The sequence below is a fragment of the Myotis lucifugus genome, unplaced genomic scaffold (assembly GCF_000147115.1).
Source record: "Myotis lucifugus unplaced genomic scaffold, Myoluc2.0 scaffold_775, whole genome shotgun sequence".
Lineage (NCBI taxonomy): Eukaryota > Metazoa > Chordata > Mammalia > Chiroptera > Vespertilionidae > Myotis > Myotis lucifugus.
Genome location: NW_005871823.1, coordinates 151846 through 174842, shown reverse-complemented (window position 1 = coordinate 174842; position 22997 = coordinate 151846). Strand labels below are relative to the sequence as shown.

At 54.7% G+C, this 22997-nt stretch overlaps 1 protein-coding gene across 1 annotated transcript in view; it reads right to left on the bottom strand.

Annotated features, from left to right (window-relative positions):
- Window positions 1–22997, bottom strand: part of ANK2 (ankyrin 2) — a 132613-nt gene that overhangs the window by 39123 nt on the left and 70493 nt on the right. The window contains exons 29-34 of the mRNA XM_023746971.1: window positions 22130–22228; window positions 21074–21172; window positions 16372–16444; window positions 13881–14025; window positions 8392–8494; window positions 7675–7778 (exon numbers count right to left, since the gene is read on the bottom strand). Of these exons, the coding sequence (XP_023602739.1) occupies window positions 7675–7778; window positions 8392–8494; window positions 13881–14025; window positions 16372–16444; window positions 21074–21172; window positions 22130–22228 (623 nt within the window). The remainder of the gene's footprint in view (window positions 1–7674; window positions 7779–8391; window positions 8495–13880; window positions 14026–16371; window positions 16445–21073; window positions 21173–22129; window positions 22229–22997) is intronic.

Sequence of the window (22997 nt, the reverse complement as noted above, 5' to 3'; positions counted from 1 at the left end):
CTCTTGTTCTCGTTTGCTCGTTTCCAGCTCCCTGTTCTCCCCCTGCCGCGTGTTTCCCTCCCCCCGAGGGGCGGCCACCCTGCTGGGGACTGAGGAGACAGACAGCGGAGACGCGGGGACTGCGCCCGCGGTGCCCGCAAAGGTTTACTGAGTTTCCTGTTGACGGGGAAAGGGGCCCCCAGGGGGGGGGGGGGAGTAGCCCGGGTCCCCCGGGCCAGCACAGTGTGTGGAGGTGACAGGTAACGGCTGAACAAGCGAATGAGTGGGGCAGTGCAAAGAGCAAGTTGTGAGACGGCCGCAGTTGAGTCTAACCACCAGAGAAGATGGCAAAGGCAGTTAACTCTCTGGTCTCTGGACAACCATCCAGTCACAACTCTTTCAAGCGACCACACACAGGCATTTCAGCTTGTAGGAGAGCAAAAACCCGTCTTGAGTAACACGATGACAGGATGAACAGCTAATAACAAAGCTGAGTGTAGACTTGTAAGTGCAAAGCCGTCTTCCAATGAGAGGGAATAAGCGAGACAGTTCAAGTTCTACGAGGTGACGATGGAAAGTTTTAGATAAAAGTCAGCATGCTGATCCCTTAGCCCCCCCAGTTCCTGACCGAAAATCAGGCAAGCATCTTCCTTACAAATGTCACATTATAAAAGGTGTCCCTACTTGGACCGGGAGTAGAATGAGTGCATGTGTGTGTAGAACAATTTCAACCACAGAGCAGGTTGCAAGAGGCTGCTTTTTGTGCCGTAGGAAGAGGGAAGGAGCAGGTACGGCCGTGCGGTGATGGGTACTAGACTTGGTAAAGCAAGTGCACTTCCTCCCATCGTCAGGAGGTGACCACTGGGAGACAGCGCGTGAAGGACTGAGGCGCGGCCGCAGGGAGAGCACAGCTGAGCACGTGCAGGTCTGGCGTGCGAGAGCCGCGTCTGTTAACCAGGGGCTGGCGGCTGCCGACAGGGAGTGCGGACTGAGTCACGTGGGCAGAGACACGGAGGCCTGAACGCTGGTGCCGCCACCTCCCTTCCCCTACGCCCACATGATGTTATATATCCTGAGTGTCTTTAAATTTACAGTACAAGACAACACCTAATAAACAAACGGAGGAACTGACATGTTCTGAATGCCCACAGTGAACCCGGAACTTGGCTGAAGCAGTTTCATGACAATGAAGTTTCTACTAGTTTATGAACGCCCCTGTTTAAATAAAATGTAAAACACTGTCCCAGAGCAGGCACCCTGCCCCTGTCGTTCTCGGAGCCACTGATCGGCCCCGGCCGGGAGGTACTGCTGGGACCCCAGGCCAGTCACTTCCTGTCTTTAGGTTTCAGTTTCCTCGCCCATAAAATGAGACTTTCACCAAACACGCCACAGGGGGCCTCAGTGTTCTGTGTGTGCCTGTGCCGGTCACTGTAACCAGGCAGGATCCCCCGAAAGGCCCTCTTTCAGATGCTCCGGAAGAATTCCTACTTGGAGGATAAACGGCTATCGCTCTGGGAAGTAGGCATCATGCTTGCTCCGTGGTTAAACCAGTAAACGAGCAGTTTTGCAGAAAATGTGCACACATTGCACTGAGCATTGACTTTAAAGCTCTACAGACAAAAAAAATCACGTGACATACTCGGCTTAAACCGCGTATCTTACTTTAGGTGGAATTCAGCAATCATGCAAATTAGAAATTCTTATTGAGAGGTTTTCTAAATTGTGAGATAAGTGTTATCACAATTTAAAAGGGAGGAAAGCAAAAGCAACCCACCATTATTATGCAGATGACTTGCCTACAAAGAGGCAATTTGATTAGCTAAACAGATACATGCTTCAGAGACAGAAAACAGGGCTCTGCCTGCTGAGGAGCACGCCTCCACCCCAAAGTCACCAACCAAGGCTTGGGTTCCCGTTCAATGCACCCGGGACCTCGAGGGCGGGTGGGGAGGAAGGGGCCGCATTCGGTTAGTTATGGGGTGAGAACAGGAAGAAGACTTCATCAGGGTGCTTCAGTGAGCCCGCACACCCAGCAGGAGGCCCGTCAATTCCACCTGATTCTGGCGAGAATTCGAGGCGTGGTGACGTGGCGAGCTCTCCCCCCTGCTCTCCTCCAAGCCCTCCTGCGCCCCGACTCCCACAGACTGGACATGATGGGAAGTGCCTCTGAAGAAAGTGGCTTAGATTTACCAGAATCACCAGTCATTAATCACTCGCAACGTTCATGTGTAGAAACATCCCATTTAGTGTTTCAGAGAAACTAAAGGGATGGCTAGGATTTTCCAAATGGGGTCTATGAGGCCGTCTTATCTGTGCACGGTCTGCATGTGGCGATGACTGTAACAAAAATGCCCTGCTCGGCAGTCTGATAAGAACCTTCAGGAATAAACTGTTGGACTAACACAGGATCAGGGGTGTCTGGGAACACGGACTCGACTCACTGGACAGCACGATTCCAAGCTCTCAGAAGCTGCACTTGAAGCAGCATCCCAGGGAGATGGACCACTAACCAGCTCTCAGCCTTCGGTTCACCTAAGAACAGTTTTAAAAACCTCTGCTGCGTGGCACTTAAAATCATAACCTTTACTGTGACTTTAAAACAGGCCAGCTGATTTGTGTAATTCTAGGAATCACTTCTCAGCTTCATGTAGCCTTCTCTCACAAAAGGAGCTAAGACGTGGAGCCTCGGCCAAGCCTTTCCCCGGAGGTCTGTGTGGATCCTGGCACCATCCCAGCCGCTTTCCAATGAAGTAACTGATGCCCACGCTCCCTCCACTGCAGAGCAAGGGGCACTCAGCCAGGGCGCGGCCTGGAGACATGCCGGCCCTGCGTCCCTGGGAGGTGTGCGCACTGAAGCACCCTGGGGTGCGGGGGGAGGAGGGGGCGGGCAGGAGGGGCGATGCAGTCACCTGCTGTTGTCACGGTCGAGACATGGAGAGGTGCGGCTGCAACAGAACAGACACTTTAGCACAGAGAAGGAGTGGGTGAACATCAAGAAGGAATCAGAGGCGACTCCTGACTGAAATGCACTCATACCCCACCCGTCTCCATCGGAGGAGATGGAAACAGCCACGAGGCATCCCTCTGCCCACATGCTGCGGGGCTGGGGTGGGCTCCGAGGCTCCCCATCAGGGCCCTGGGGCTCGGGGAACCCTGGGCACCCCTGCAGCCCCACTCCCTGCTTAGCACTGGCCATGGGGCCCTGCGCACAGCCAAGTGTCCAGGAGACCACACACCATCAAAGGCATTCAAATGAGAGGGACAGAGTCTGGGATTGGTGACCACGGTCAATGCTTCCTACGTCATGGCAATGCCCTTTTGGCCACTGCGGAAGACATGTGAACACAAAAGGCACAATTTAAAGACTGGCTTCCATGACAAGCCATGACATAGCAACTAGGAGGCAGAGAAGGTACATGAATTACCTACTGGCAGGGAATGGAAGCTATGCAAGTCTGAGCACTCGTTCAAGGCTGCCGCCTTGCGGGGGAGGGGGGCTGCTCAGGGTGCCCCCTGCTCGGGGCTTACCCTGCTTGCTGCTGTGGCCGGGGCTGCCCCACTCCCCAGGCATTTTCTCTGCCTCTGGCTCACTCGTGTCTGACGTACAAAAGGATACATTTATAGGACCAGAAAGCCAACCTTACAAAATAGTTGTTTAACAACTTAAACATCGTTTTCTTCATCCAAAAGAATTGACCTTCATGTACCTTCAGAAAGCTGGGGTGTTTGGAACCTGTGAACCACCAAGTTAACTGCTCTGCACACTTCACCATTGATGCTGTCCAAGGAGCAGCAGTCTCGGCTCCTGGGATGTAACTACCACTCCCCTGAGCTAATGTCCTCACGTGCTTTTTAATGGACTTTATTTCTGGGCCTAGTCTTAGGTTCACGGCAAAATGGTCTTCAATATGTTTTTCTGAAAAAGACCAACTTTTTAATGGAGTTCTGGCTGCTATATCTTGCAGGATAACATGATGAATTGACACTTAACTGTTGGCATGTGGCTAGCATTGAAATCTAAAAATAAAGGCCTTCGGAATCCTATTAAATGGATCACAAAGCTGGCCGTGACCAAGCACGGAGCCTCACTCACTGAGCGCTTGGGAAATGGAGAAGAGCCGTGAATTCAGGCTCGTGCCCAAACCCTGCCGTGTAACCTCTGGGATGCTAGCAATGCCTGCTGGCCAGGTCCTGAGTGAGTAGCAAACTCTCTCAGGAGCAACAACAGATCTTACTGCAGCCCTTCCTCTGCCAGTGACTGGCTGTGCTGGGTAGTCAGATGGTTTTAGCCGCCGACACCTCTGCTTGGGTGGCCGTGGACACGAGCCACTAGAGACAGGCAGAGGCGGAAGGAGATGCCAACATGGCCTACTGGTGCAGCTGTGTCTTCCATGAACCTAGAGCCCTTGTGGGCTCCATAGGAACCACATACACCGTGAGCTGCAGTGCACAGAAAACCTCCCTTAATTACTTCCTGTCAAAAACATTTCTTTTCTAACTTTTTGGGCAGATTTGAAGTGGCTTAACAATTCACCCAAGAATCTCAGTTCCTTGAAAAATACATGTAAAAACGACAACTCAGGAACCCGGTGTGGAATGAGTAAAACTGTAACAATCACCCTGGCCAGTTTGGCTCAGAGGGCACTGGCCCTCGGACTGAAGGGTCCTGGGTTCAGTTCTGGTCAAGGGCACACACATGGTTTGCAGGCTCGATCCCTGGCCCTGGTTGGAGTGTGTGCAGGAGGCAGCTGATCAATGTGTCTCTCTCATATCCATGTTTCTCTGTCTCTCCCCCTCCCTTCCCCTCTAAAAAATTAATGGATTATCAATGAAACAATATCCTCGGATGAGGATTAACAGCGACAAAAAAAAAAAAAAACACCCCATCAAAAAAAAACCGAAAACAAAACTGTAAGAAACCAACGTTACATGATATGAAATCATGAACGCTATTCGTGTACATTAACATGGTGACAGCGTTTAAACACCAGGAGCGGCAGCACCGAGCGATCAGTGGGAACCCCGTGGGGCCAAGTCCTGTGCTGTGTGTTTGTTCAAATGCCACAGCACAGGCCTTACTAGATGCCCGGTTGCCTGGCAACAGTAACAGTGAGGCCCACACCACACCAGGACCAGGACTGCAGGGGGCGGTCCTTTAGATGATTTGGAATACATTTTGCTTAACTCAGGTGGTTCTCAACCTTCTGGCCCTTTAAATACAGCTCCTCATGTTGTGACCCAACCATAAAACTATTTTCGTTGCTACTTCATAACTGTAATGTTGCTACTGTTATGAATCGTCATGTAAATATCTGATATGCAGGATGATCTTAGGCGACCCCTGTGAAAGGGTCGTTCGACCGCCAAGCGACCCACAGGTTGAGAACCGCTGGAACTGGTTTGGGATTTGTGAGTGATCTGGATGGTGTGTGGGGAGTGTGTAAATACTGACGAGAAACTATGGAGTCCTCTTCTTTCTAGACAAAATGCTAACTGTATAAGAACTATGTGCCCCCTAAAGTCCTCTGTGGGATCCATAGCATAACGTGCATCTTCCAGGTAACGAAGGGAAACGCTGACCGTCTACCTGACGTGCCCAGGTCACGTGCAGAGTGAGGCGGGGACCGGGTCTGGTGGGGGGGACCGGGTCTGGTGGGGGGACCGGAGTCTGGTGGGGGGGACCGGGGTCTGATGGGGGTGCCTCCGAAGGGAGCCTCACATTTTTCCTTCCATGGGCTGTCTGCCAACTTCACGTCACACACAGGTGTGCTTCTTCCAGGCAGCCTGTCTCACTGAGCCGTGCTCCTGAGTGCCTGGCACACGGCGTGGCCCTTTGCAGATCTACGTCTCCATCATAGTCAGAGCTTTGTTAGGTCAAGATGGTCCTTTCTCTCAGTTTGTGTAAAACACACATATCTGGATACTGGCACTTGTAGAAATCACTCCACAGAGACGCCGCTGCGACTGGCGGGGCCTGGCATGTTAAGGCTCTCGGGTGATTCTAATGCCCAGCCGGAGTTTAGACTATATGGTCAGCGATCACCTTTCAAGTTCACAGAAGAACTGGTTTATTAGAGACCAAGATTAAAGACCCTTATCTCACTAAGTGATTAATCTTTAACCACTGAGGCTCTAGGTTTTGACTCTTGTAAATTCGGCCATTAATAGTAAATTACATTGTGCCTAGCCGGTGTGCTCAGTGGTTCAGTGACGGCCTATGAACCAGGAGGTCGTGGTTCGATTCCTGGTCAGGGCACACGCCTGGGTTTCAGGCTTGATCCCCAGTAGGAGGCATGCAGGAGGCAGTTGGTCAATGATTCTCTCATCATTGATGTTTCTCTCTCTCTCTCCCTCTCCCTTCCTCTCTGAAATCAATAAAAATATATTTTAAAAAGGTAGTACATTACATTGTGCTTAAAACAACCCTTCGCCCCTGGGCTGGGGATGGCCTGGGCTGCGCTGGTGCTGGGATCTAACCTACCACCTTCACATTCCAGGGCCAATCTCCTTTCTTCTCCTCCTCATTGTTCAGAAAGTTGGTAGCAGAATGCAACGTTATGCTTTTTGAATAACGAATAGGTCAGATGTTAATGATCTCATTTTACACTTAGAATATGTAAGTAAATTGGGATAAGGTTTAATTTGGTTTTTATTCCCTTGCATAATTCTTGCATTAGGAACCTGCTTATGTTTTTTTAACAAGGAAAAGAGTACTTTGATTATTTTCTATGTCTATGGACCTACTTTTATAGTCTATGAATCTTTAGTAGAAGCTTAGACTATGAGGTGCACACTTTGTAACTACAATGCCTCTGAATGCCTTCCTGGAAAGAGACTATTTAAGAATAATGGCAACAAGGAAGGTCCACAATTCAAATCATGCTGGGCATTACGGATAAGGAGTTTGGAACCATTTAAGCCAAAATGTTTGATTTAGTTAGATAACATATGGGTAGGGCTTTAAAAGGTGGTTAAGTGAGCAAATATTGTAAGAGTTTACATATAATTATGAAATTACTAGATGAATAAAAGTAATAGAATGAAAGGGAAAATGCAACTGCGAAGTGCTGCCACTTACAACTCCTTCCAGAACTGATGGTCCACGTAACTGAGTTCCTATGCCTTAGGACACCTTCAGTAGGTTACCATCATTAACTCAAAGCTCTACGTTTTAAGAGAGCGGATGTGAAAGTGGCATTTCTCAGTGGCTGCTGGCTCCGGGCAGGTGACTGAGCTGACAGGTGCCCTCCAGGCCCTACTGCCTACTGCACAGGACTCCTCCTTCCATCTGTGTAACTCCAACCTCCGGGAACATCGCTTTCAGTGCACTCACTCGTGGGGAGAGGCATTTATTACCTGGTCAGTTCACCTTAGTAAATAAAACTGTCCAGAGTGCAAACACTCCTGCCCTTCCTTTCAAGACGTCTTAAAGCCCCGGCAGCTGCTGGTTAGTGAGCAAGCTGTTTGACGCAATGCTACCAGTTACTTTAAAACGTCAGCTTTTCTATGTGGAATTCAACCCTTTCTGCTGGTTTGTCCACGCAGATGGGGCCCATGGTGGACAAAGCTGTGTTATTTGCAAGTTTAAACGGAGGTCACGTCCCTTGTAAGCTGGCCGCCAGATACGCCACCGCACAAAGCTGCTGCTGTCCGCTCGTCCCTTCCCTGATCTGGACACAGGACACCACGACTCACCCTGAGTGGATGGGGCTGGAAGAAAGGGCCACATTGTCCAGGTGCTCGGGGCCCCAGCTGAGGCGGTAGGCGTTCCTCTCCGCCTCCTTGGCGAGCGCTGACACCTGGACACAAAGGACACGGCTCAGGGACACGGCTCTCTCCCTTCCCTCCGACGACAAGGTACCCGCCTCAGAAAGGGGCACCTCAGACAGTGGCACTGCCTGGAAAAGCCCCTTTAAAATGTTATTGATGCTGGATCACTGTCGCTGTCTTTGAAGAGGGTGGGTGTCTGTGTACCCAGCCAGCCTGAACTCTAACATCCTACCCAATGCCAGTATTTCCTAATAAACGACATCTTTTCTCTAGATAACCACCTAACACGGAGAGACGCAGGTGGCCGCGCCGTTCATCTCAGGCCTCAGACGGACGCACCTCCCCGACCCATCCTCTAATGGAGACCTCCTGGAGGAGTCGGTCTTCATACTCAATCTCCACAAAGGAGCTCAATAGCTGGAGAAACAAGCAGTACATTGTTTTAGAAAAACTCCGCTATTGAGAAATCTAGGGAACACTTTCCGTGTTTTAGGAAAAAATCCTCAAATCTCTTACCCTGGCCCATGACTAGCTCAGCTGATTATTTTTTTAGACGAAAAGGCTTTCTCTGGCTCTTTCCTGCAGCCGCTGATGCTCCCTCCCTCCCCGCCGAGGGAACACGGTGCGCCCGCAGTCACGTACCTGGTGGCTGGGGATCACAACGGTGTCGTCGATCATGGCGCTGTCCCTCAGGTAGGAGGCGTGGCTCAGGGTGTGCGACCTGTCGGAACTGAAGGACCGGAGGCTGGCAGGTGAGCAGAGGCCGTGGTCACGCGCCCACGGTGGGGCAGGGCAGGGAGGAGGGCATGGCGAGCCGGGCAGGAGAGCGGAGAGAGCGTGCAGTTAGCTGCCGGGACCTTCCTGGGGACAGGCCGTGGTGCCGGGAGGACGCGGGCTCTGTGCCACCCGTCCCCGTCACCCTGAGGAAACACACCCTCTGCCCGGCTCAGCCACCCAATGGCAGGGGCCTCAAGGGACCAGGAGTTAGAATCTGACACTCCTGATCTGACTCCTGCTCTCCCCAGAAAGGTCTGAGGCCGGCAACTGGCGCTCACAAGCCGCCGGCACACAAATTCACGCAGGAAATAACTGCAGGGCTGATCTCTAACATCTGAGCCACATGTCCATCGCCCTGCGACTGGGAGGTGTCAGGGGACAGCCAGCCCGAGGCGAGAACAGGTGACAGGCAGGTTTCCATGTGCCCTCACCCGTCCTGCGCGGCGGTGACAGGGCCGGGAACCCCGGGAGGCAGGGACGGGGACAGCCGCATGCAGACTTCCTGAGGAAACAGCCCCTGGCTGTGTCCCGCATGGCCACTCAGAGGCCAGCACTGCCCCTCGCATGTCCTGTGCTGCGCGCAACGTCGCGGGCGGGCGGGTCGCTGTGCGATGACACAGGCACACAGAAAGCGTTTCTAAGCACCGACCAGACCCAGACACGTCAGCCAGCACAAAGCAACTGCCGGGGGGAGACCGGGGAGGCTGGTTCACACGGGCTCAGGCCTGGACAGCTAAGGCTTTTGTGAGATCTGAATGTCAGAGCTCTGAGCCATATGCTCCGATGTGAGGAGTGAAAACTGACATTCTCAGAGATGAAGTTACATTCCTTCCCAGCCCACTTGCATGCTCAACTGACTAATGGGTGGATAGCTTCAGTGAGCGGACTTTCATGCGTGTCAGCCCAGGTCTAAAGATCTACATTCAAAGTATCGGCCCACAGCCCACAGGGGGCTGAGCCATGGTCCCGCGGTGTCTACAGACGCCAAGGCGAGCACCCTGCAGCCGGCAGGTGTGGCCTCGAGGCGTGTGGAATTGTGAACTAAACGTCGAGCTGGCCCACTGTTCAGCAACTGTTCTCATTCTGCAACGACACCTAATTCTGTAAGCCACACACTGACCTTCACGAGGTGTCAGCCGAGCCAGCCCGTTGTCTCTGAGAAACTGCTGCTGGGCGGTAGTGTGTGCGGGGGGCGGGCTTCTCCCCGCCCGCTCCAGGCTGTATGCCCGAGCATTACAGGTGTGACGTGACACGAGTCCGAGGAGGGGACTGCCTGACCCGAGCGTTTACACCCACACGGACCACGTGTTCCTGCTAAGCTGGAATCTAGGCCGAGTGTGAGAGGTCCCTCTTACGCTTCCCAGGCTCCTGGTGAAGACAGAGGGTCTACAGCCCAGGGCAGCAGGGCACCACGGGGCCACTGGGGCTCAGTCCTGGGGGCAGGGCAGCCCCACTTACAGGTGTGCCTTGGGTTTCAACAGTGCACGTTCCATAATGGGGTGCAGGGCACTGGGAGTGACCTTAGCCTGGCCTTGAATTGGGGGTGGGGTTAAATTACTGGGGGGGGGAGGGTCTTTCATTTCAGCCAATCTTGTCTCCCTTAAGGAATGGAATAACTTTTTCTCCTGCTTTAAACTGCAGACACTTAAGCTTCGCATCAGACTCTCCTTGCTCTGGTGAGAAGTGGGCCAAGGGGGAGACAACACAGCGGGTGCCTCCGGAAGTGCCAGGGCCGTCCTGGGCCCCACCAGCCCCCGGGGCTCCGCAGGCTGACCTGCTCATCCATCACCTCTCTCCACGGCTTTGGACGGCGAAGACCCAGACGGCGACTTCCACGGTTACAGGCACTAGATTGACAGGCGGGCGGGGCCCCAGGCTCAGGGCGGAGGCCCACTCCCCACAGCAGGCGGACACACCCACCAGGTAGGACTGGCCCTGACATGCAACCCTGGGGCAGGGGCAACAGGACGGCAGGGATAGGAGCAGACCCCACGGTAAACACAGGGCCTCGACCAGACCTAGTGACGTGGCTGCTGCCATGGTCCAACGTAGACAGAGGCAGCTGGGACTGGATTCCACTCCCAGGGACACAGCACCACTGGCTGTCTGTCCACTTTAGGGGTGAGGGATTAAGGGGCTCATTTGGCCCTTAAGAAGTGAAGCCACATTCTGCCGTCACCGTGGCCACCTGCCTAACCCAGGGTCAATCTCCCCGCTGGTATGCACCCCAAGGAGCAGAGGGGAGGTGGTGTTATTTTTTTGTCTTTCTTGAAGCCCCAAGAGGAAAGGAATAGAGAGAGAGAAGAAAGGAAAGGAAGAGATGAGGTAACAGAACCACAAAGAGAGATTAGGGCGGGGGGGGGGGGGGAGAGGGAGATTAGGATATGTGGACAGAGGGGGGGAACAGCTGGAAGGAGAATGAATCCACTGGAACCATCTGTCTGCATGTCTCTACCTGTGGGATTTTATTCTGGCTCACTCTGCATCCTATAGTGCTAATTATTGAGGCAATGCTTATGGTTTCGAATTGCTCTTTTGTTCTATTTAGTTACAGACACATTGAAGTGAAAAAATGTTAAGTATTCCAATAGCAGAGAATTATTCTCTCTGAAGGAAAAAATGACCAGCACAGGAGTCTAGAATAATTCACATCTTTGGCCCAGAAACTCTTCCTTTGATCTGAAACATTATAAACAAGTTAAAAATAGAGCGGCGATGTTTTTTTGCATTAAGTCAGAGGCCGCAGTCTGTGGTGGATGAGTTTCCAAGACCATGGCATGGAGCCACAGGAGTGGCCATTCCCACCTGCGGGTCGGCTAAGACGTGAAGGCTTGTTATGACCTAAACGCAGACTTCCCTCTGGCACGCGGCTTTACAGACACACATTAGGTCGTATCCAAGTCCATTTGGTCCCCTGAGAAGGGCAGCGATGACAAATACTTCTTAGACGTTCAGTCATGGTGTCCTCAAGCCCCACGGAAGAAGCAAACACTGACAAGTGTGCATGTGTTTGCTCTCGCCCAGGGAGCAGCTTCCGTGGCTCACTGCCGGGTAGTGCTTTACACTGAATCTGGGTAGCATTTCAGCGTGAAGCACAAATAAAATAAAACGGAAGCAAAACCCAGTCGACTGTGTTCTCATCGCCGCACATCAAAATTGTGGGCCTATTTTTAGTCTTCTGTGGGCCCACAGACACTTCAGGCATCACCACGACCTTTCTATCATCTCAGCTGCACACGGGCTAATTGGGTTCCTTGCTGGAGCCACACTAACGCCCCCCCAACCACAGGGGGCGCTGTGACAGGTGAATTCATGCTGGGCTTGTTCTAGTTTTCATTCTATTAACACATGTACCTTCCAGCCCAAGTAACTACTCAATACATAAAAACCCTAATTTGAGAATACACCCACAATTCCAGAATGGAAGCACCCCTGTGAACACAGCACGCACACGCACATCGAGCGGGGAGCAGGGAAAGGGATGGGCCGGGAGGTTATGCTGCCAGCCATGGGCACCTACCTGGGCACGGCACTATTGGAGGCACCAAACAGAGAAACAACGAGAAGGTAAATGGTTACCGACAAAGGTAACATATTGAATTGTCTAAGCAAAACAAAGAAACACAGACAACTGTGAACAGAGCCACTGCCTGCAGTTCCATCCGAGACGGCAGGTGGCGGCCTCCTGCTCTGGAAAAGCAACTGGGGCTGAGACCCCACGGCCCGTCTCCTACCCCGTCCTGACCTGCTGACCCGCGTCAGTCTAAGCAGGATGGGCCAGCCTCGGAGCCCGGCTCTATGGAAAGCATCGCTCTATTCCTCCCAACCCGAGTCCTTCCAGAGGACAAGGGATCCACTCGAGCACTGGTTTCTAATAAAAAAGACAAGGCTGAAAAGAAAGACCTCCCGGCTGACAGCACGCCTATCCATGGACTATTGGGAATGTGCCCAGACATCAACAACTCACTTATTAAAACCTGAAGTCTTTAAGGAATCTCAGAGCGTGATGTCCGCATCCATCCGCGTGTCAGAGTTCACACGGAGCACGCCTGTCACCAGTCCCGGAGGGCCCCCCTCCGGCAGCCTGACCCCAGGACTCCGTCTCATCTTCCTCTGCTCACCCAGCCTGAGGCCTCCACCAGGGCTGGCCGGGCTCAAATCCCCAACTGTGATCACTGAGCTCAGAGTTCGAGTCTTCACACCAGCTCAACCGGCAGCAGCCGCCCGCTGAGTCCTCTGGCACCGCCCCTGTAGGATGGGTCTCCTGTCCCACCTCAGAGGGACCCCGCCCGGCATGCAGAAGTCACTGCCTCCTTCACTGCACTCAGCACCCACTGAGGAACACCATTCCTCCCCAACCAGGAGCCCTGCCTTGGGATCTGATAAGACCTCAAAGCCCTCCCCACCCTCCCTCCCCGCCACCAGGGCCCCCTGGCACCCCGAGCCTGGCCTCTCCCACCCGCTGGGCCAGAAATCCAGCCATTAGTCGTATCTTAGTCACGTCTCTACCTGCAGCGCCCACGCAAGGCCGACCCAGGGGGACGCAGGTCACGGGCACCCTGAGCTGTTTTAAAAAATGGGGGGAGGGGGGGTGCCGCACTGGCGCGCAGGGAAAATACCCAAGAAAACTCTGTGTCTATCCGTTTAGAAATGCCTCCCCTTTGGGGCATGGGTTTCCTGGACTCAACATGCTGGACACAGCGTAGAAATGCCAAGATGACAGGGGCCAACTGAGAAGACTGAGGAGCAGAGACACTGCGTGCATTCAGGCCGACCACACGCACACCCACACCACAGCCCTGCTTCTGACGGGGAGCCGTGTTCTTCCTCAGAACTGAACAGCCGCCGAGTGCGGGGCAGTAGCACCCAAAAGCAGCGCTGCTCTGGTATTGCAGACGCCCATCACGCCCAGATCGGCCCATCAACCGGCTCCTGCAGAGCGCGGTGCCAGGCCCTAGCGGGTTGTCCTGCCTCCTCCTCCCATCGCGTCTCTGACCCTCCCTCCAGACAAGCTTCTGCTCCCAGAAATGACAGCATCCACCGACGCCGGGGCTCAGAGGGCCCACAGGCAGAAACATCCTTCTTACTGGGCCACAGGGAGGTGGCCGGTGACTGGAAACCTCTACTTAAAGGGGGCCGTCTCCGCTCCTTATAGCTGCTCGCGTTACTATTTAATCTCTCCAGGCCAGTTTCCCTTCCTTGACGTGGTGGAGAGAAGCAGAGAACCCGCTCATGGCAAAGGAGGGGGTTTCCCTCTGTGTCAAGCACCGCCGCCTGCTGGTCTTTATTAAACCGAAGTGCCTTGGTCTGTCCGCTGGAAGTGGCCTGGCCACGCCCCTCAAGCCCGCTGGTACCTGTCGGAGCGCCCGCCCTCCAGGCTGTAGCGCAGGTAAGTCAGCCCGTCTAGGAACTGGCTGCTGGGCAGCGAGTCGTCCCCCAGCTCCTTCAGGTCCTCGGGCCGCAGGTACTCCCCGCCGTCTCCGGTCATCGTGTCGTCTCCTAGAAGCACGCGGGGAGAATTACTTGCTGAGTGAGGGCAGCGTGACGAAACCCTGCACAGCAAGGCACGCAGAGCCCATGTGCCGAAGAGCGTGAACACGCAGAGAAACTGCGTCCGACCCGCATCCCCACTCCTCACTGAGGAGAAACCACCACCTGGCTGTAATTCTTTGTTCAGTGTTTTTCCTCATGTCCCTCTCGTGGCAGCTGATTTACAGCCGACGCCAAGTCAACAAGAGGCAACAGCAACGCGCCCCTCCCCCCCCCACACACACACACCAACACGGGCACACAGGACATGCACTGACGCTGCTTGACGGGAAGGACAACCAGCCCGAGGGGACAGAGGCTGCTTCAGGGTGGTGCCCCCTGGGGGCCTCGGGGAGGGCGACTGGTTTGGCGACAGGGGCTTTGTAGCGGTGATCAGGTGATCACTGAGATGCGATCTGAGCTGAGGAACCACTGAGCATGTCCTTAAGGACAGACAGACACGGGACAGCAGGCCCCGCGAGCCGCGGGGCTCAGGGCCAGGGCTCAGGGTCGCTGCAGCCACCGAAGCGGGGAGGCCCCCGAGGGCGCCGGCCCCAAGAGCAGAGGCGGTAAATACGAGCTACCAAGCTGGTGCTCGTCTGTCGTGGTCCCTTCGGAGGTTCCAGCGAAGCTTGCCTGGGGCAGCTCTGGTGGCAGGCGTGGTGGGGGTTCTGGCGAGAAGTGCATGCGTGAGGGTCAGGGGCCCAGAATGGTGTGAGCGCAAGAGGAACACGGGTCCTCTGAGGGCGCTGTGTGGAATAACTGGGCGAGAGGACACGCTCGTGCTGGTGAGCGAGGCGGCCAAGGAAGGAAGCCGGGGTCTGCACGCAGTGACAGGTGGAGCGGCTCAGACATTCATGACAGCCGCAGCCGCAGCCGCAGCCGCATCTGCCCCACTGCCCCCTTCTTAACGTGTAAATCGTGACTAGCAGTGCTTTTGTGAGTCAAGTCAATTGGGAGAAAAAGATTCCAGGATCGGCTCTAAGCATTAGCTTCCCTAAACACAGGTGTTGTCTGGTTTGGAAAGAAGCCTCAGTGGTTTTCAGAGAAACGTGTGTGAGTTTGTTAACATGTGGGAAGGCTTGGTCTGCTCTCCTGATGAAGAAGGGAAGGGGCCAGGGAAGGCGGTCTGTCGCATAGAAGACGCTGTGCTCTGCGGTCCCTTCAAAGTGGCTGAAAGTCATCTACACCCAGTCCTAGCTGCCTTAGGGGGGCATGTCACTCCTCGCCTAACATACTCACCACATCAAACCGTACCTTCACCAACGATTTAACCTACGTTCACTCCAAGCAAACTAACTCAGTTGTTGCTAGCTCAATGTCAACTTATCAAACACCTACTGTTTCTCTAAATTTGTATTCTAAGAAGAAATACTACTTTGGAGAAAATACTCATACAGAGGTCACTAGATAATTTAACTATGTTAGTGAGTCTCAATGATAGTTGCGAAATCATTAATATAGCAGAAGCAAATCATGGCTTTAACCTTATAAGTTAGTAAAATCCACACTCAAGTGCACAATCTCACCTGTATCACACAATCATCTCACCCATGTCACACCCCCTCCCCGTCTCACACTCCCTCCCCATCTCACACTATTCTCACCCATCTCACACCCCCTCCCCGTCTCACACCACCTCACTTGTATTATACATGCTGTTTCAAAAGGAAGTTAGTGTTAGGCACCCAGATTTAAATATTAAGCACGTTGCTTCTATGCAGTTAAGAAAAATTAAAAGCAAAGAAAAGCTTTCACTCCAATAGTTTCCTCTCAAGGTACCTGAGTCACTAAGTACTTCCCCATCAATAACGCGGTCACCAGACTGCTTAAGAGCTGTTCAAGATATGAATGAAAAACAGTGACCCCACAAAACCCAGGGTGGTGCACACATATGAATGCGGAGGCAGCCAATCAATGATCCTCCCTCCCCTCTGAAGCCAATAAAAATCTATTTTAAAAAATGACACAAAACAAACAAACAACCCCCCGCCCCATATGCTAACAATTAAACAACCCCCCGCCCCATATGCTAACAATTGTCCTATCAGGCAGGTATTTTCACAGATGGCCCAGTTCCCAGCCTCTCCCCTTCCCAGGCCGGCTACTTACAAGACAAAAAGGATACCACCAGATGAAAATAGACTAATGGATCCTCCTTCCCCAAATGGCAAATGTCAATGTAACCAAGGTGAACACATGACTTTCTAGTGAAGCCGCTGGCGCTCACACCCACTGCCCGCTCAGCCCCTGAAGACGGGCCAGCTTCCGGCGGGACCAGGACAGATGCCCCAGAGAATGCAGAAAAAGACTCACCCTCTTCGTCAGAGACGTCCAGCACTTCGGTCATGGTCTCGGGAACATTCAGCTTGTGTTTCTCAGTGATAGTCTGCGAAGAGAAAGAGCATTCATGCTTGAAAACAAACTCCCAGCCGACGCCAGGAGCCAAGGGAGCCAGACTCCGCGTCGCCCAAGGCTGTCTGTCTGAAGTTCTTTCTCTGGTTTTCTCTCATGAAAACCCACGTCGTCCCGAGGACAAAAGGCCATGGACCCGCGAGGCACCAGAGAAAGCCCGCTGCTGCGAGTTCCCACTTGAACAGCCAACTCGTTCCCAGTGGCACAAACGGCCAATCGTACGGAGCAGGCGGCTCACCGTGCTCAGGGCCTCCCTGAAGTGAACTCCAGAAAAGCCTTAAAGGAGCAATGAACATATGCAATTTATTAAAAACCAAGCCCAGGGAAAAGACAGGGTAAACCATGTGAAAGACATAGATCGTCTGGGCAGAAAACGGGTCTTCTGGGCCCAGTGGGGGGACGCTGGTCCTCTCTGCGCGCCCTGGCCTGTGTGTGGCTGGTCAGCCTCCCGGCCACGCTCCCAGCTCCCAGCTGCGGGGGGAGGACCAGGCTCCAATGCGAACTTCCCGTCAGCTGTGAGGCCTTGCTAGGCCCTTGCTTCTCCAGGCCTCCATTTCTTCATCTGTGAACAGTGATGACAACACTGCTCACCAGTTGTTATGAAGATCAGATGAGATAGTACATACAAGAGCCCTGAGAAGAGTGGCTGGCATACGTTAGTGCTCACTACACACCCGCTGGCATGAGCCGTTCTATTGTAACTCGGTACTACGGTATCGGACGCTGGAGAGCCGGGGCGTTCGGTCACCCAGGCACCAGGGAAGCAGAGTGGCCACTGTGGGCCAGGAGCTGTTTCAGACACATCCACTGGCATCGTTACGGGAAGTTTAAAATAACGAATCTCGAAATGAGAGTAGAGTCTTCACCAAAAGCCACTGAGACACAGGAAGCAGGTTTTGTAGGGCTTTAAGCTTCACTACACAGATGTTATTAACCTGGAAAAATTATGTGAAAAGTTTAGAAGGTTCCGTTCTCAGCGTCCTGTCTCTTTAATATAATGGCACACGGGATAAGCAAGCATCACAGATGTGGGTGTTCCGGGGGGGTGCACACAGCAGAATGCAGAGTGACGCTCCTCGTGCAGACGGACACCGAGCCTTCTGGGCAATGGACTAGATTCCCAGGAAACGCCCGACTCCGCCTCTAAGGCTGTCGCGGGGGGACAGGCATCACGACATCAGCATCGGCGGCGGCGATCCCGCTCCCGCTGGGAAGAGGTGGAACTCGGAACACTGGCATCTTCTCATCGGCTGCCAAAGAATTCCCCAGCATTTAAACGACAACACGCCATTTCATGGTGGCGGCTTATTCCGTGCTTTAGGCGCTGCCTATCAGTGGTTACACACAGCATAAAAGAGGGTGGGTCACTTTAAAATTATGCAAATAATACGTAGAATTGACAGCTGATCCATAGTGGCCGCCTGGGTTGCATCTCATGTTTCTCCCAGCCGCCTCGGGAGACTGCCTCCTGCTCCACGGCCAGAAACGGGGACCCCCCCATCCCAACACCCCTTCCCACACAGTGACCCCCCTGGGGCGAGCTGCCCCTGCCCCGGCGCCTCACGGAGCAAAGGTTAGAGAAACAGCCATGATTCCAAACGCCTCCGCCACTTGTGCAGCCGAGACTTCTCCTTCCCCAGCGGCTGCCGGACGCCTCTCCCTGCACAAGGGTTTTGGGGGAAGACCTCGGAGGGGGCGCAGCTCAGACACCCACGTGGCTGCTCCAGGGTACGTCCTACGAATCCGAGGCGATGTCTGTCGGCTGTGCAGCTGTTGTTCAACTCTTCCATTGAAGAGGTGACAGCGTAAAATTTAATTTAATTTTATTTTACATAATTATTAAGTTGTCTGTGCTGTTTGCCTGTCATGGTGAATGGCTGTTATTTTAGTGAGTCTGTGGACTTTAGGAAATGATACTGAACATGATGCTTCCGTGAACATACACAAAGGGGCCAGGTAAGAGGGTTTTTCTTAAATTGAAAATTAGGTGAAAAATTTTCTTTCGCAAAATTGACTTTAGGAAATGATACTGAACATGATGCTTCCGTGAACATACACAAAGGGGCCAGGTAAGAGGGTTTTTCTTAAATTGAAAATTAGGTGAAAAATTTTCTTTCGCAAAATTCCTGCGAAGCTCCTTTTAGCAGAGCCAAGCTCTGTGATGCCGGAGGGTTAAGAGCATGGGCTTTGGGATCCGACAAACTCAACTTGAACCCTAGACGCACCCCTGCAGCTCCGGAGCTTTGTTGCGTGTTGGCGTCATCGATGACACTGCTGTGCGGAGGAAGGAATGAAACTCTCGTCCCCAAGAGCAGACGCGCAAGACTTACGTAACAGCGAGGAGTACGTTCATTTTTCAATGCTTAACCCCGATTCCATTTCAGAAAACAATAGACTTGCACCCACGAGAGAAGAACTGACGTGAGAGGCAGGAGGAAACACAGGCGCATCAGCGGTCGCCAACCTTTCGGGCCTCACGGACCAGCAGTGATCCACAGACCACCGGTTGGCAGCCGCTGCATTAGACGACGCGGCCAGGGAGACCCTTCCCCGCTGACCCCGCTGACGCGCATGCCATGGGCCTTGTATTCTTTCAGGGGCTTTCTCACCCGCAGGGCCCCGGGGGTTTTGCTGGGGCAGCACTCAGCTCGGACAGCGTGAGAGCAGCAGTTCCAGATGGAGAAACACTGCCCACAGAACTTTGAGGGCTATCAAGCCCCAGAACTGGCGGTGCGGACTGGCCGTGTCTCTGGCTCACAGGGTGCTGAGCCCCCAGAGCTGGGGGGTGGGGACTGGCCGTGTGTCTGAGAACCTGTGGCCAGTGTTGAGAACGCTGACTGCCCTTGTGATAAACGTGGCCTGTGTAGCGTGGGTCTCTCACTCTGTGACAGAGCTGCCATCTCTAACAATGGACACATCTGACCCACCGTTTTGTTGAGCTAAAGAAGAATTTTTTTTCTTAAAGAACCCATGTGCCACCCTCCAGGCCGGCCACCATGTGGAGCTGCTGCTGGGGGAGGTGATGTCTTCACCGCTGACCACTCCTCAGCACTGGTTTCTACCCAGAAACCCTTCAAGTGGATTAATGAGGCGAATGGAAGGGAAAAAAGCACAAGATACAGAAAACGATGAAAGTGCACCCCTCGCTGGAACCTGATAAAGATGCACACACGGCCCAAGTGCCCAGAAAAGGAGTCGTAAGAACAGACGTGCTTGGCCACCGGGGATGCCCACGTTGCTTCGAAGGTGCCGAACAGGACAAAACTCCCCCCACTGCGGAGGGAGACGCCCGGGTCTGAGAAGGCAGGGAGCAAGGACGGCCACCACAATTCACCTCGCAGAGCGACTCGGGGTGAGTGTGAGCAGAAACGGGCCTGTGTTTCTCCTACGTAATTTCTTGAAGAAACTTCACTTTGAACGTTTAAAAATAGCCCGGCCAGGTAGTTCGGTCAGTTGGAGCCTCCTCCAGTACCTCAAAAGGTTGTGGGTTCGATTCCCAGGCAGGGCACCCAGGTTGCAGGTTTGTCCCTGGTCAGGATGTATATGGGAGGCAACTGATCGATGTCTCTCTCACATCCACGATTCCCTCCCTCTCTCTTCCCCTTTCTCTAAAGTCAATGAAATCATATCCTCAGGTGAGGGTTAAAAAATCTTTAAAAATACTGTGGCACAGGGCACAGGCTTTAACACTGCCCGAGAAAACAAGCGGCGTGACCCTCTGCGTCTGCGACATCGCCTCGCGGCCAGAAATAAACCCGACTTCCCCCGCACAGGACAGGTCCCAGCAGCTGTGCTCACCCACTGCTGTCACGGGGCTGCTGTCGCCCCGGGAACACACTCCTTCCTCCCACCTCCCACCTCCCACCTGACGCACCGTCTGCGCCTGGGCTGTTGCTGGAACCTCCTTCACTGTTCGTATTGGCCGAGGTTTGACCGCAGGGCCCAGTGCTCTACTGTCCACTTAGCCACTTTCCAAATAAGCCACCGAGCTGTTGTCTGCAGCTTCAGAAAAGTCACCAACAAGTCGATGCAAAGAGAACAGCCCTGGGAGGCACCCCAGCTCTGCTCCGCAGGCCCCGGACCCAGGACCCTCGTCCCGCTCTGAGTCCCCCAGCCCTGTGGGCAGAGGCCATGCACCCTGCCCTAACAGACTGTTTCCCTACTAAGCGCACTCAATTCTTTTTGAATAAAACATAGTCAGAGACAGAGAGGACGTGGGGCAGAACGGGTCTCCGGGGAACCTTCAGATCAGCCGTGAGCACCGCAGGGACCAGGGCCTTCCCGGGGCTGCATCCTCTGCTCAAATGAGAAGTTTGCCAGGACTGTCCTGCCCCTCGGCTGGCAGCTGAGGTCACACCCAACCTCAGCTCGAGGGCAGAGGAGCAGGAAAAAACAACTAGGCCCTGTGAACTCACACGCTCCACCGGGATGTGCAAGACGCAGGAGCTCGGCCGCTGCCTGTGAGTGCCCTCCCACTGTGACTCTCCGTGTGCTGCCCAGATTCACCCCCAGATGTTGAGACCGCGGCACAGGATGTGGGGTGAGGGGAGAGGGCGCGACGGGAAAGCTGAGCTCAAGCAGAAGCCCTGGGCCCCTTACTCACTGTCGTGGTGGTGGTGACCTCCTCCGTCACAACCTTCAGAGTGTCGACCACCGAGATGTAGCCCAGCCGCTTAGCGATGGCCAGGGCCGTGTTGCCATTCTGAGAGGGGGGCGGGGGGGGGGGGAGAGGGAGGGAGGCGGAGAGAGGGAGAGAGAGAGAATGGAGCCAGTGAGCTCACCGCCCCAGGAGCCAGCGCCTCCTCCAACGCCAGGCTCAGTGGAGGAAATCACTCCTTTTCACCATCACATCTGAATGTGTCTTGGTAACTTCTCCAGCCTGGAGAGCGGGTCACCATGGAAACACAACAAGCTGCATCTGCCCCTCCTCCTAAGAGAAGCACTTGCGGCTTTAACCCCTGGGTGGTCAGCTCTGGGGGCTGGATGGTGCTGGGAAAGGGAGGCCTCCAGACCCAGCCTGGCCGAGGGCCCGCCTTCCCCAGGACAGGCCGGTTCCGGGAGGGCAGGCCGCCTCGGCACAGTCCCTGTGCGCAGACACCACAGCAAACAGCAGGCCCCTGCGCAGGCCTGAGGAGCCCGGGGTGAATCACACCACCTCGTTTACATCTTAACGGCCCCTTGTCCCAGGAGCCTGTCTGAGCCAGAGGAAGCTGCGGGCCCAGCCTCCAGCCCCCCAGCCGAGTCCACTGTACGCCAGCCGCACGCAGGCTACCCCAGAGCTGGGGCCTGAGGGTGGGGCCCATCTCAGGAGGGGTGGGGACTGCGGCACCCTGTTCTGCTCAGCCTGAGCACGGCTGGGGCAGGTGACACACGGACGCTGTCCTACCTCAGACACCTCGTGAGGAGGCAGGGGCTTTGGAAAAGACAACGATGCTGGCAACAGAGGCAGCAGGAGAAGAGGAGGCCAAACAGGAGGTGGAGGGGCTCACGCAAGAGCCACAGGCTGAGCCTCCAGGCTGCGCAGGGCGGTGAGCTGGGCATCGGGCAGCACCATTCACGGGTCCCCGGGAGTCAGAGGTGACTCAGCAGCACTAACAGAGGGTCCCCCCCACCCTGGGTGTTGGCCGTGGCAGAGGGACCGGGGTGCGGGGGGCCTTACCGTGGTGGTGGCATCGGGCCGCGCCCCATGCTGCAGCAGCACATTGATGATGTGTGTGTGGCCCTGCTGTGCGGCCTGGTGCAGGGGCGTGTAGCCACTCTGGGGGGGAGGGGGGGGGGCGAGGCAGGAGGAGGAGAAGGAGAAGCCGGTCAGTCTGCGTTCAAGGCCATCTTACTTATGACAATGCTGTGTATGGGGGCGGCCGCCCCAGGAGCCCGTTCCCAGCAGCACACACGCCCGCACACCTTCTGCCCCGTGAATAAAGGGAGACAGGCAACTGGCATCTCCGACACTGTTCTGAGCCGGGAGCATGGAAACGTGAGCCCGGGCCACCACGGGGGAGCAGCGGCGGCGAGGAGACTTCCAAGAGCTGCAGGCGTCACCACCACTGTGCCCGGCCCGGGCGGCTTCCCCATGGGTCACTCAGGGCTCACTCTCCGGACCTCGATCTGGAAGTTCCTTCCCCTGAGGGGGTCGTGGGAGGCCCACTCTGACCCACGGTCTTTACATTTGGTCCTGTCCCCACCTGGCCGGGCTCGCCTCCAAGGAAGTGAGGAGCAGCCGTGAGGTGAGCAGGGCCGCCTGGCTCTGGACGTGCTGGTGCAGGGACGCTGGCAGAGTAAAGGGACAGCCCCGTGTCGGGGGACACAACTGGGAACGGGGGGAAGGAGTTTCTTCAGGGCCACGCCACAGCCAGGCCCGTGGAGAAAGTCATGGCAGCCAGAGCTGCGCTACCCTTATCCGCTGGCCTCGCCCGACAGAAGCTTCCACGTCTGTCAGACCCACCGTGTGCTCTGTGCGCTGCGTAGCCGTCAACCATGAACCTGTCAGATTGTCTGTCCCTGCGATATGGTGTCACAGCTGCTTC